Source organism: Podarcis tiliguerta (genome assembly GCF_965153285.1).
Source record: "Podarcis tiliguerta genome assembly, chromosome: 3".
NCBI lineage: Eukaryota > Metazoa > Chordata > Lepidosauria > Squamata > Lacertidae > Podarcis > Podarcis tiliguerta.
In genome coordinates this window covers 52,213,560-52,226,774 of record NC_139536.1, presented here as the reverse complement: position 1 = coordinate 52,226,774, position 13,215 = coordinate 52,213,560, and the positions used below count along the sequence as shown (strand labels likewise).

The following is a 13,215-nucleotide window of genomic DNA, read 5'->3' as shown; positions in this document are numbered from 1 at the left end:
ATGTGCAGAAGAACTATAATTTTGTTTTCATTATGAAAAGCAGTGGCACTAATATTTATATGTTAAGCTCTATTAACCACAGGTGTGGTTCTGCCCTATTCTGCCCTGCAGCTAAGGTGGCCAGATGCAAAAAAGGAAAGAAAAAAAAGGAAGAAGACTGGGTTCTGACACAGTTGTGTAGAAGAGGAAATTCCAACAGGCATGACAAGCTATGCCAGCTAAACCTGCTGAAATTCCTTTTCTACACCAGACTTCCCCCAACTTGTTGCCTTCCAAATGTTGTAGTCCAAAATATCTTAAGTGCACCAGGTTGGAGAAGGTTGCCTCTAAACAACTAATAAAATGTGCAGGGGCCCCTTCTCTTTTTTCCTACCTGGCCATTCCTACCTACAGCCCTTCACGTGCAACCCAGCTCTAATTCATTTAAGCAAACTGAGATATCTAACTGCATAAACAGAGAGGGTGGGATCCAGCCTCTTCATACCATGAAGGTTATGAATTAATTTTCAGGTGTCCCAGCGCTTACTTTGCCCCTCCCCTGATTTTCCTTCAGAGGCAAAGTTTCCTTTCTGAAGCGTCGATAGCTTGCAAAACCTGTTTGAATGACTATGGCTACACTAAAACTAGAAGTAGTTTCACTCATGCAATACCTAGAGTGACACTCCTTGTTTTCTGGGTGATGGTGCACCTTAGCATTTCAGAAAAATCTCTCTCCTACTCTACCATCCCAAGACTATTTAATTTAAAATCAACATGAAGACCTATTCTATCCTATTTCCATAAACTGCTTGACATCTCTAGTTATATGGGCTTATGGTTTACCTTGAACAGAGAGGACAAACCAAAGTTAGTACTGGCAAAAAGGTATGTTCTTTATTTCAGATTCTTCCAAACTCATATCCTTTAACTCTGCTAAATGTGAATAAGACTAGTTTTCTTTTACATTTTCTCCCCATTAAGTTTCTTCTCTCTTGCTCCCTGATTACCACTCTGCTGTTTCCTCACCCTTCTTCCAAAACTAGAGATCTCACAGCTACCTAATGAAAGACGATCAGCTACAAATTTGTGTATGGCAGAGGACACAACCTAATTTGCTTCCAGTTTGACCCCAACCTAGCCATCTAAGGACAGGTACGCACAAATGGCTCACGGCTGGAGCCAGCCACTAACAAAAGTCAGTTAAAGTGCTCTCTCCAACTTGAATATATTGTATATTGGCTCTGAATGGCCCTAGAGTCCTGTCTGCTTCAGATGTTGGTAGACACCTACCAGCGATCAGTTAAGAGATAATGGGCAGGATTCAACTAATGAATGCAATAACTTAATTTGTACAAAGGGGCTTTCTTCCTTCTCCCCACCCCTCAAAATTGGCTCTGGGGGTTCAGGAGGTGAAGGGGGAATCATTCCAACTGACAAGCCAAAATGCTTGCCCTGACAGAATGATTGCCAAAGTGCAATGTTGAATTCCTCCCCATTAATTCTGCTTGTGCACAATGTTTTGATGAAGTTGGATCCAAGCTTCTGCCAGCCCTATCATTAGGATCTGATATATGGCTTACCTTTACACCATATAATGGATTCTTCCGTTTGACCCCTGCCTGCCCTTCTAAAGGGCTAGTATACAAGTTAAGGGGAAAACAGGTCGCAGTTTGGAGATAGTAAAGGCAAGTCACTTTGGGGCCACGTGTTTCCCAGCACAACCGCATTCAGCACACCAAGGTGACTTGCTTTGATAAGGCTGCCATAAAAATACAAAGCATAGATAACGAGAGAATTATCTGGCACTAATGCCTGCTCTTCAACCTCAAAGGAATAATAAAACATCCGCTTACTTGTCGTCCTTCTCATAAATGTTCAGCCCAAGTGCATCTACTCCTAGCCAGAGATCAGTCCCTTTCTTATTCTTGATTTCAAAGTAGTTGATTCCATACATCTCCAGATCCTGGGCAATCTTCAGGTATTCCAGCATGGCATTCTCTCTGGGTGACAAGGAAATCATACATAGGAAATGTTAGATGATGTTTCTCTTTTAAGACTGATGAAAACCTTTGTGCCAGTGGGAAAATAAATGCACTCATTGGGGTAACAGGAGGAGACTAACAGAAACACCACCTTACTACAAAACGATTACAATATTACTTATTTCTTGTCCAACATGAGACCTGTTAGTTGTACCCGGGTTACAGCAGAGGCCCAACTGGCCTTAACTAGAAGTTGGACATTTAGTATTGCTGATGCCATGCTGTGGAGCACTCTTCCAGCAGTGATGGGCTGCCATCCTTTCCTCTGGATTTCCAGGCGTCCCTTGAAGACATCTTTGTGCCAACAGGCCTTCACAGCTTTTTAACTAGCCACTCGCCACAATTATTTTTTCTATTGCTTTTAATGGCTTTTTTTATTTTTGTACACCGCCCTTATATTTTATGATATGGTACAATAGAAATGCTTCCATAAATTTCCAGCTTTGCTAATCCTCTAAAGCTTTTGCCTATAAGCTTGTTCGGAAGTTGCAATGAACAGATACAAACTACCTGTACACACGTGCAAGTGTTTGGGTGGAGGAGTGTGCAGTTGCTGATTTCTACAACTCATCTCTATTGTATGCACAGGTACATACACGTGTTTGCTTACACACTACACATGTTTGCTTACACACTCATTGAATGTAGCCCCACCTGTGTACTTTCAAGAGCATTTCAAAAATTCCAGTCTATCACGTTGTGCTTCACCCACACATTGTGCCCAGCACGGGAATTTCTACATACATCAACGGACAATTATGTATCAGGAATGCAGAGAAGATGACGGGCCAGAGCAAGATATATGTAAAGAACCTGTTGAAGTTCTTTGCTACAGGGTTACCTTTCATCTAAGAGCTGATGAGGAATGGGAATGCAAAATGTGGGCTCAAGAAAACAGACAGACCCCTTCAGTGCCATAACTCACTTGAGCATTCCACCATGTTCGGCATGCCAGACCTGGATCCGTTCTTCCCACTGTTCTCTAGAGAGCTTATGTTGGTCCATTACTCTAAATATACAAAAAACAAACAAAAAGAAAACCCATGAGGTGAGAAAGCTGTAAGCTCTAGTTTAAACTTGTGTACATCTAGTTTTAAAGAATGCCTTTAAATTTCCCCAGAGAAGCCCTGTCCCTAAGTTTTCCATGAGACATTCTCACCTTTGGGGAATGAGGCGTTCAGAACTGAGGTATCCAGGCTTGTGCAGCTCTTTATTGTAGTCTCCATATTTGGCTTGCACAGCGTAAGACCCAAGGAGGACTGCAGTTTCAGGTGGGCAATAGATTTCATCACTAAGGATTCCTTCTTTCACCTGCAGGAAGAACAGCTTCTGTGTGATGTCCTGGATCAGCTCCTCAGATACATCTTCAGGGTAGAACTTGGCACGGAATTTGAACTGCAGAGGGTTCTCTTTCCTGACCTCTTGAGCAGAGACCTGAAACGGAGAGGGGGCAAGGAGGGAGCAGCAGCAAAACATGAGCAGCATGTTAAAACACAACGGAATGTTAGCAAGTTATTGTTGACTATTAACATTTCTGAACACATTATTCAAAGTTAAGTCTTTTGGTTGTCAGCCTTAGAGTTGCATAGAAACTCTAAATAGCTCCTTGTGTGAGATGAAAAACTGCTTGCACAACAGGACTCCTCCCCTTACTCCACACCCCTCCTAAATTTGTTCTGTGGTTTCCCCTATCCCTTTGGAGTATAACTGAGGGTGGCATGGGGTGATGGTGGTGGAGGAGTCCAGTTGCAGAAGCAGGTGTCATTCTATTCACACAATTAATTCAGTTGAACACTGTCCTTAGCATTGTGACCATAAGGCTTCCCACTTGCCAAGAGGCGATTTTGCTCTTCGCATCCTACTTTGTACTCCATTCTTTGGTGCTACTTTTGATAGGGGCTCTTCATTTATTTAAGTCAAAGGGCAGCCTCATAGTAACTATCTGGATGCAACGATGTATGTTTTGCCTTTTCTTAAGCAGCTTTGAGATGCATGGTGAAAAAGCAGAGCATTAATTTATTAAATAAATAGATGCGTAGATGTGTGATGAAGTAATGAGTGCATGCTTTCAGCCACTTTGCTCATTATACAATGCCAGACCAAATTACTAGTGCATCAGCATTCCTAAGGTATATCAATATTATGTACAGCTCATGCTGAATGTTTGCTAGGATGGCAAGAGAAATAAATTATCTCAGACAGAACAGAACTGCAGTACAATGCTATTGTATTTTTCACCAAAGCATCAACCATAATAGCAACCGTAGGCTGGAAAAGAGAAAGCTATGACAACACAGGCACACACATGGCTTGTTTTATTTAAAAATCCTGAAGGCTTTAGAACAAGGAATAGGTCTATACTAGTCTCCACATGGCAATTCACTAATCTGAGAGAACAATTTATTCTAGGCAATTTGGCAACTAGTCCTGCAGAGATTAAGCAATGTATACCGAGAAGTTCCGCTAATTGAAATAAACACAATAGCCAGCTATTTGGAGTAGGCAACAGACAAGCTGAGACTAGACTATGTACAAACAGTCAGTATTCAGAAATTAAGCAAGAACTCTTGTTTGCCAGGCCGTTAGTCACCAGAGGACTGAATAGTTTTAACACTGCACCTCTTTTTTCTTAAATGGAATTTCCCATACTAAGCATTTTAACCTCTGGAAGTCACCACAGCAATTGCTGGGCTTACTGGATAGAAGTCTTGATGTAGATGGCTCCCTAGTGTCTGCCAGGCCCAATCGAATGTCTCATTGTACTGTAAGTCCCATTGCAGACTAATATTGACCAAATTCATACTCTCAATATTATCTGTGTGCCCTTCTTGTATAATAAAGTAATGCAGAGATGCAGCTAAGGCGGCTAGTGGCTGTATTTTCCATTTCATTTCATTTCATTTACCTTTTTGTCAAGCTTCAGCCAGGTTGGGAATCCTTTGTTATCCACATACTGAAGACCAAAGTACCAGACTTCGCGTAAGCCTATCGTCTTGACTACCTAAAAGATGAGAAGGGAGGCCAGAAGAGTTAAAATAAAAAGGTCAAACACCTATGTTTTCTAAGACTCTTGCCATAGCACGTAAGCCTGAATATGTGGACTGCCAACTCCACCCTCTGAAAAAGATGCAAATTTCAAGACCCTCTAAAAGCCAGCTTTGCCAGGACTACTTGATCCCATGGAATTTGATCCCATTCAATACAGGGAAGAAACAAAAGGCTGAGAGGAGAACGTGGCAAATGCTTGGTAAGGTTTTTTCCGTGTAAAAATGCTGGTTTGAAAAAGACTGAACAAAGGACATGCTGATCAGTTGCCTGCTGCCTCATATTATCAGAGGTCAGATTAATCAGTGTGCAAAACAGACAATGAAACCGATAGGTATTTACAGCTCTTTCTCTTTTTTAAGCACTCCAAAATTTAAGAGCTGCTTGGTGCAGTCTCATCAGTAATAGCATAACTAGCTACCATCAGTAATAGCATAACTAGATGTCTCTTTTAAGAAGAGTCTCAGGGTTCAAAAAGACCCAGATAGAGAAAGAAAGCTCAGCTAGGAGGAGCTGTATCTCTGAAATGTGATCCTCCCTTAATAAAAACTGCAAAGCTGCTTGAAAGCTGTAAATGCTTCCTGTAATTAATTCTGATATTGGAATTTAAACAAGATGAGCGGCCAAGTGTAACAACTATTAGGCTCATGCAAAACTGTAATTGCTCTCCTGTCAAAAGTAATCACATAAGATTTTTTTAAAAAGAAAACTACTGTACAAATTTTCAAAAACGAATGAATTAGCAGCATCTGCTTTGTGGGGTGGAAGATGCTTTAAGGTGTCAAAGACTTCCCCATTATTAATTTTCTATACCACACACATATTTTTATAAATACTATTTTATTACTGAAAATCACCCTGAAAATATATAATAGTGATTAAAAGTAGCATAAAGCTAGCCATGTGTTAAAATGGCATTCCTTCTGCAGTGATTTCCTCTTACTGTGATCTACTAGTTGCCCTGATAGCCAATTGACATATATATGCCATTTGCCTTTAATTAACACTCTGTGGGGATTGTCTCCTTCAACTGCATTACATTATTAGTGACAGATAATCTAATAGATTAAATCAATGACAAGTAATGGGGGACAAAATGGAAATCAAGGAAGAGCTTACAAAAAGATAAAAGTAAGATGCCCTATTTAAAGACAAGACCAACTCTCAAGACTATGCTTTTACTGTCTGGAAATGCATAAGAGAGAATGAATTGTTTTGACATTTTGGAATTAAGTAAAATTTCCAGCCTCATGTAACCTCAGTTTTCTTACTGAAATAGTTGAAAATACTATTTTAAACCAAGTGTCAAAACAAAATAAAATGCCTCACTCCCAAAAATATGCCCAAGAATTAGGTGAAGTAACACAAAAATTTTGCACCACTGTTTAATTACAATTCTATCACATAATTCTCTCAGCATTCCCTATTTCACCTGGAAAAGTTTCAAATCTTTACTACGTGCTATGGAAAATATTGAGATTAAGAGTACAGAACACAAAGTGGGAGAGGAATGCCACTCAGATTTGCAAAGTATAGTGCAGATTTGTTGCTTCACAACTCTGATACTTAAAACATTTTAAAGGAAGCAACAAATGGAATTTACTCAAAATATTTCTGGCAAGGAAATAAAGGGTGGCAATGTGAATCCCTATCAATACAATCTTCAAAGCCAATAAAAAGCACTGAATGTAGGAGAAAACACACACTCTAAAACAGTGCCAGAGATAAAATGAACACTTGGAATTATATATTCTAGGAGAGTCTCATGCATTCAGAACTAGTTTTGCAACCAAGGGAAACTGCAGTATTCAGCCTCAGTAATGTACCAATCTAAGTTAATTTATGTTCTGCAGGGCTGTGTTTAAATCTATTCTCCAGTACAGTTTGAGCATAATTAGCGAGACTTTCTGGACCATGGGTTGTCTGGCTCTTTCCAGATCTGATAAATTATTTAATGAACACTATAATTGCTTTAAACACACTGGATGAACCGACAGCATAAACTTCGTTATGAATACAGATCAAAGGGGCAAACACTTGTATGACAACTTCCTCAGAGATCTGCCCCCTTTAGGGCAGTGGTACTTAATCTTTTTTTCATTTATTACACTTTGTTTGGGAATTGAGGCCTGTTCATATATCTTCATCCTCACTCTGCTGTTCCCAACATCTTTAGGGGGGCGGGCAAGGTTTCCAGGCTTACTGATGTTACCAACAGCAGAAACAGAGTGCTACTACCCCAATCCTGAAAATACCTACGTAAGGCACAGTGATGGTGTGGAAGGAAAAAGCCAAGAAAGAGACCCTTTTATGGAAGGAAAGCGACTATGTTCTGGTTGTACATATTGGCAGATAAGAGGAGATGTTGCATCATTTCTACAGAGAGAAGTCTTGTCAGGCCTCCACTGGCATCTGTTCTAGAATACCTTATTTTTAAATGCAGGGTCAGGGTTGTGTGGCTACAGGGCTGCAGTTGGGTCACTGGCAAGGCCTTAGGACATTCCCCTTATTAAAACATTGGGGCTTTGTTTGTTTGTTTAGAAAAGAGACAACTATGTGGGTGGGGAAGCATGAGGTAGAAAATCTCTCTCTCTCATACACTCACAAACACAGAAATCCAAAGGCACTGATTCGCAGTAGGTTCAGGTCAGACAAAATAAAGTTTTTTTCTCCCATCCAAAACATAACATGGAATAATTACCACACTAGATAAGGCAATTCCTGATAGTTTACTTTTAAATAAACTAGCTGTTAAAAGGAATCTCGGTTGTATGGAAGCAATTTACATCCAAATGTCAGGTCCTGAGGTGAGGGCGCTCAATGTGACACATGCTCTACATCCCTGGGAGACAGAATGTGGGAACTGATGAACCTTCCTCTGACCCAGGAGGGTTATTCCACTATCGATCTGCCATTCCTGTAAACAATTCTGCCTTGCACTTCTCAGCATTAAGCAGGCTGCTGGCACTACCTGGTCAGCTTCCTAGCCTAGACAGAGAGAAATGGTGGCACTGACAGCCTCCAACGTTATTTCCCTCATAAAATGCACAGAACTGACACCCCACAACATGCTGCCTTTCCTTTCTACATAAGGAAAACTTGCTAAATTCTCAAATCCTATATTCTTACATAAACCTTGTGAAAGAGTTAAATTGCTGGCAGGAAAGTGACTGCTAACCCCTTATATTTGTTATTTATTAACAAAACTCCCTCTCCCTATTCACAACTTCAAAAAATAGTTAAAACTTTACTGTAGTTAATATACAGCTATGGATGGTGCAATATTGCTTTTCCTCCTTGGTTGTAAAAAATAAAATAAAATAGGAATTTGCAAGATATATTAAGAGGAAAACTGGATTTTATTCTTTGTAGCACTGTACAATTTTATCTGACTTCACAATAATAGAAATATACAGACCCTCTGCTGTACTACACAGTTCATTATAGTCTCTAACACAAAGGCCCACATGTGCATAGGTCAAATGCCTTGCAGTCATTGCCTCTCTGCCTGAGGATATCAATATAAATGGCAAACTGGACGCAGGTGGAATATTACCCACACCTGTATTCAATCACTGTAATAAGGTGAATGGGCTATCTATCATATCTATGAATGTTTACACTCTATTGATCATTCCCAATTGTCTTTCATTTTTCTTACAACAGCCACCAATAACAGACAAATCCCTTAAAGACAGCGTATCTTATAAACCTTAAGGAACTAGTAAGGCAGAATAGCATAGCTTTCCTGTTGCAAATTCTGTGGTGACCTTTACTAAGCAGAAATGACAAAATGGAAGCCCATTTCCAAAGTATACAGATTGAACATATTAAATCCTTTCCAATATTCTTTGGGATATGCTCCATTAAGTCATTACCACATCCCCTTTAATACAGGGTATTTTCTTCTCCCCATTTGGTAATCCCACAGCAGTGACAGGTGCTGAGCAGTTTAAGTATGATTAATACACACTTCTACAATTACTCATGTTGATTCAATATAACAGAACCTGTACTTGAACCCTAGAAATAATTTATTAGCAGCCAATTAATCTAAAAACATTTATTAACTGAGTACTGTTACATTACAAAGTTGTGTGTGTGTAGCAAATAAACAATCTTGACACAATGTTTTCCTACCCATTTTGGAAGTGAATGGCTTTCCCCTCACCCCTGAGCAATATAGCTTCAATGAAGACTATAGATTTCATTTTTTTCTAAATCGCAGCAAAGTCACAGAACACACAGTACTTTTTGCTATATTCCTTTACTGATTAAATTTTGATCTAACAACTTTACTTGACAGACGCAGAGTGCTGGGGTTTTCTCCCTTTTCTTTATGTCCAGAAGAGTAGGTGGAAAATCCCTTTACCTCTCCTTAAGGATTTCAGGCACATGCAAACTTAAGATTTTTAAAGGAACACCAGCTTCTATTGCTGATTTGTACAGAGGCAGATCTGCAACATGCCACCCAGTGAATGGTCCCTTGAGCTAAGGAGAAAGTCTCAGGTGATCCACTGTAGAGTATCGCCTTCCTCCCTGCAGAAAACTTTGATGAAAACTTACACACTATATACTGACCTGGTCAAACAGCTGTTTGCCTGTTGTGTTAGGCTGGATAGCAAACTCCAGCTCTGCATCCATAGTGGTAACTCGAACATTGACCTAGAAGAGAAATTAAAGTAATGGATATGAAAACAGAGCCAGTGTGCACTGTGATTTGTATAACAGATTTTAGAACTGTGGTTCAGGATTTGAAGTGTATACAAAATGCTATGTGCTAGTAAACAATTTTTAAAAATAAAATCACCATAGTGTTTAAACGCATAAGTGCTACAAACATTTCAAGATGCTGGTCCATCAAGGTAATTTGCCAGACATTATCCTGAGTGCTCTACTTGCTTTGCAGCTCCGGGCTTTGATTGCGCTTTTTAGTTTAAGTAAAATGACATTTTAGTGTTCATTCTTCCAGTGCATAGTGTTATGCTAAGCCAGGGCTACTATTAGTATGAAGCCTGACATCTTAATTAACATCCATTTAGAATTAGGGCAAGGAATTGACCACATTAAGGGAAGGCTTTTAAATTACAACACAGGTCTCCCTGTTATATTAAGAGTTGGAGTTATTCTGGGTTTTTTAAGAGGTAAAAGCATGCTAATTATTCTCCCTATACGGTTATGTTGCCTCTTTTAAAAGAGGATGGCTGAAGCAGAAAATGAGCAGAGAGCGGTTTGTGGACATAGCGTGATGACAACAGACATATTTCTGTATAGCTAATGCTGTTCATGAGAAACCTATGTTTCTGCAAACCAAGATAAGAAGACCCCAGTGGGTCAGAAGTTAATATGGTCACTACTCTATCAGGTCAAAGCCTACTTGGTCAAGAATTCTGTTTTCCATAATGGCCAACCTAATGTTTCAACACAGAACTCATAAAGAGGGTATAAAGGTAAAGGCCACCCCTTGTTTGTACCTAGTATTTGGATCTTTGAGATATAGTATAGCTGAACATGAATACTCCATTTAGAGATGGTGGCCAACATCCATTCATAAGCTTGCTCTCTATAAATGTTCTAATCTGCTGTTAGTGGATGTTAGACAATATGGCACAATGGGTTAATCAAGCATTTGTCCTGTTCTATATCTCTGTAGATTAACACTAGGAATAAATCATACTGGTTTTTCATTACTCTCAAGCATCAGAAAGTTGTGGTCAGAACTCTTATTCTGAGCATTCTAAATTAAAAAGAATGTATTATAGGAATACATGCAAATTATGCATTCTCAATATCTAATCTTTAGTGTGATAAACCAAGAGTGGAGAAGTGTTAAAGAATGTTTGGGTTTTTCTAATCCTCATTCCAAGCACACACCCACTTCCCCACAATTTAACAAAGGCTATTTTTAAGCAATAAGGTCTCTCTCTGTGTGTATCCCAGGATATCCATGAAATGTATAGTGACTGGATTTAACAAATTCCAAAGGCTTTAGCAAACCATTTCTCAATATAAATCTTAAAGGCGTTTCAATTAAGAAAACCTCCTTCCAACCCCCACATAATCAGGTCTGATAAGATTTATTTCTAGCCTCTCCTTAAGGAATGCACATAATCATACTCCTTACAGAGCACAAAAGCTGCAACTCCCATATATTGTTTACACTTCCTGGAGAAAACTAATACCCGCATAAAGCAAATTTGAACTAAACCACTGAGGAAAGTTCAAAAGACCTATGCATTTCCTTAAGAGTCTGAGTATAGACATCCTTCTTAGCTTAACTTTTTACTCCATCATTTTATGTAATAAAAAAGCCTTTAGCTGCTAAACCTGAAATCATACATACAACAGTAATGTTTCCAACCTCAGAAATCAGTTATAAATGCACAGATTAACCCACTACACATACAGACCATCCAAAATGTGCTTTAAAACAGTCAAACTAGATGTTACATTAATAATGTAGTTAGCAACTACTGTTTGTAAACAGAACATGTTTTAGTTATAACTTTTATAATTTATACAAAATACAATTGCATAAAATGATAGGAACATAAGGAAATATTGTTGAAGCAGAAAAACATAGAATCATAGATCTGAAAAGGGACCCTAAGGGTCATCTTTCTAGTGCAACCCCCTGCAACGTAGGAAACTCAGCTAAAGCATGCATGACAGATGGCCATCCAACCTCTGCTTTGAAACCTCCAAGGAAGGAGAGTCCAGAACCTCCCAAGGGAGAGCCATCTTCCATGTATTATAAAAAGTAAACAACACTTTTTTGACCCCAGTGATTTGACACAGAGGGGGAAACCTACAGATAACAGTCCAAAGGCATACCCTCCAACATTTCTCTTGATGAAAATAAGGATGTCCTATTCCATAATAATAATTTTACTATTTATATCCTGCCCATCTTGACTGGGTTGCTCCAGCCACTCTGGGCGTCTTCCAAGATATGTAAAAGCATAATAAAACATTTAACACATTATAAAAACCTTCCTATTCAGGGCAGCCTTCAGATGGCTTGTGGGGGTCAGATAATTCCATACTCTCCAACATTTCTCTGGTGAAAATAGAGACATCCTAAGGAAAAGTGGGACATTCTGGGATCAAATCAGAAACTGGGACAACTTCTGTAAATCCAGGATTGGACCCTGGAAAACACGTGAAGGGTCTGCAAAAGGCACACAGGGAGTTCTGCATATATGGGAGAATTTTAAAAACAAGCGGTCCTCACTGACCTGATGCAAAAAGATATTGTCATCCAAAGGAGCCCTGGCTGCCTACATAAAACACTATAGCCCCACACACCTTTACCTGGGAGTAAGGCCCACTGAACTTAGTGCAGCTTTCTTCTGAGCAGACACTTAGTTATTTCCTAGATGCAAGTCAGCAGCACCAGAGAACCCTGCTCAACTAGGCGCTGGGGTGGATTTCGCCCCACGCCATGCAGAGCCAGGCTGATGCTCCCTCGGCAACATCTAAAGACCCTGATCTGCTAGGCTCCAGTGTGGATTGCACTTGCCTTGTGGAGTCAGGCCCAGGCGGCCACCTGGTCCAGCACTGGCAGCAGATACAAGCAGTGGTCAAAATGAGAGCCGGTTGCCCTTTCCCGCTGGAAACAAATGGACTGCTCCAAGAAGATGCATGTGGCAAAAAGAAGCTCCAGGCCGCCCCCTGGTGGGTTGCCCCCTTATGTGCTAAGCAGGTAGCCTGCCAATCAGGATTTATATATATTAAAAAATTCTTTTCTTCTCACTTCCCCCTGTGGCTCCCTAGCCTCATGCTGTGGCTCCCCCCATTTACATAATTTTCACCTGTGCCCCCCTTGGAATATTAGGGGGGGGGCAGAGGGTCATGGCCCCCAATTGGGAAACACTGGTCTAGAAAGTGGCAACTCAAGAACAGGTCTTTTCTATGGTAGCTCCCCACTTGTGGAATGCTCTCCCCCAAGAAGGCTGGCCTGGTCCTTTCATTACATAGCTTTAGACTCCAGGCAAAAATGGTTCTCTTCAACCAGGCATTTGGCCGATTAACATCCTATGGCTATTTAAATGCATTTGTGGGAGGGGGATTTTATGTTTTATTGTGTATTTTGTGTTCTCATTTTGTATTTTTATATTGTGAACAACCTTGTGATCTTCACATGAAG

The 13,215-nt window shown here is 40.0% G+C and overlaps 1 protein-coding gene across 2 annotated transcripts in view; it reads right to left on the bottom strand.

The window, feature by feature from the left end:
* Positions 1-13,215, bottom strand: part of EZR (ezrin) — a 36,366-nt gene that overhangs the window by 11,253 nt on the left and 11,898 nt on the right. For both annotated transcript variants that reach the window (XM_083434160.1, XM_083434161.1), the window contains exons 3-7: positions 9,648-9,731; positions 4,927-5,022; positions 3,181-3,455; positions 2,947-3,030; positions 1,833-1,979 (exon numbers count right to left, since the gene is read on the bottom strand). In XM_083434160.1, coding sequence (XP_083290286.1) covers positions 1,833-1,979; positions 2,947-3,030; positions 3,181-3,455; positions 4,927-5,022; positions 9,648-9,731 — 686 coding nt within the window. The remainder of the gene's footprint in view (positions 1-1,832; positions 1,980-2,946; positions 3,031-3,180; positions 3,456-4,926; positions 5,023-9,647; positions 9,732-13,215) is intronic.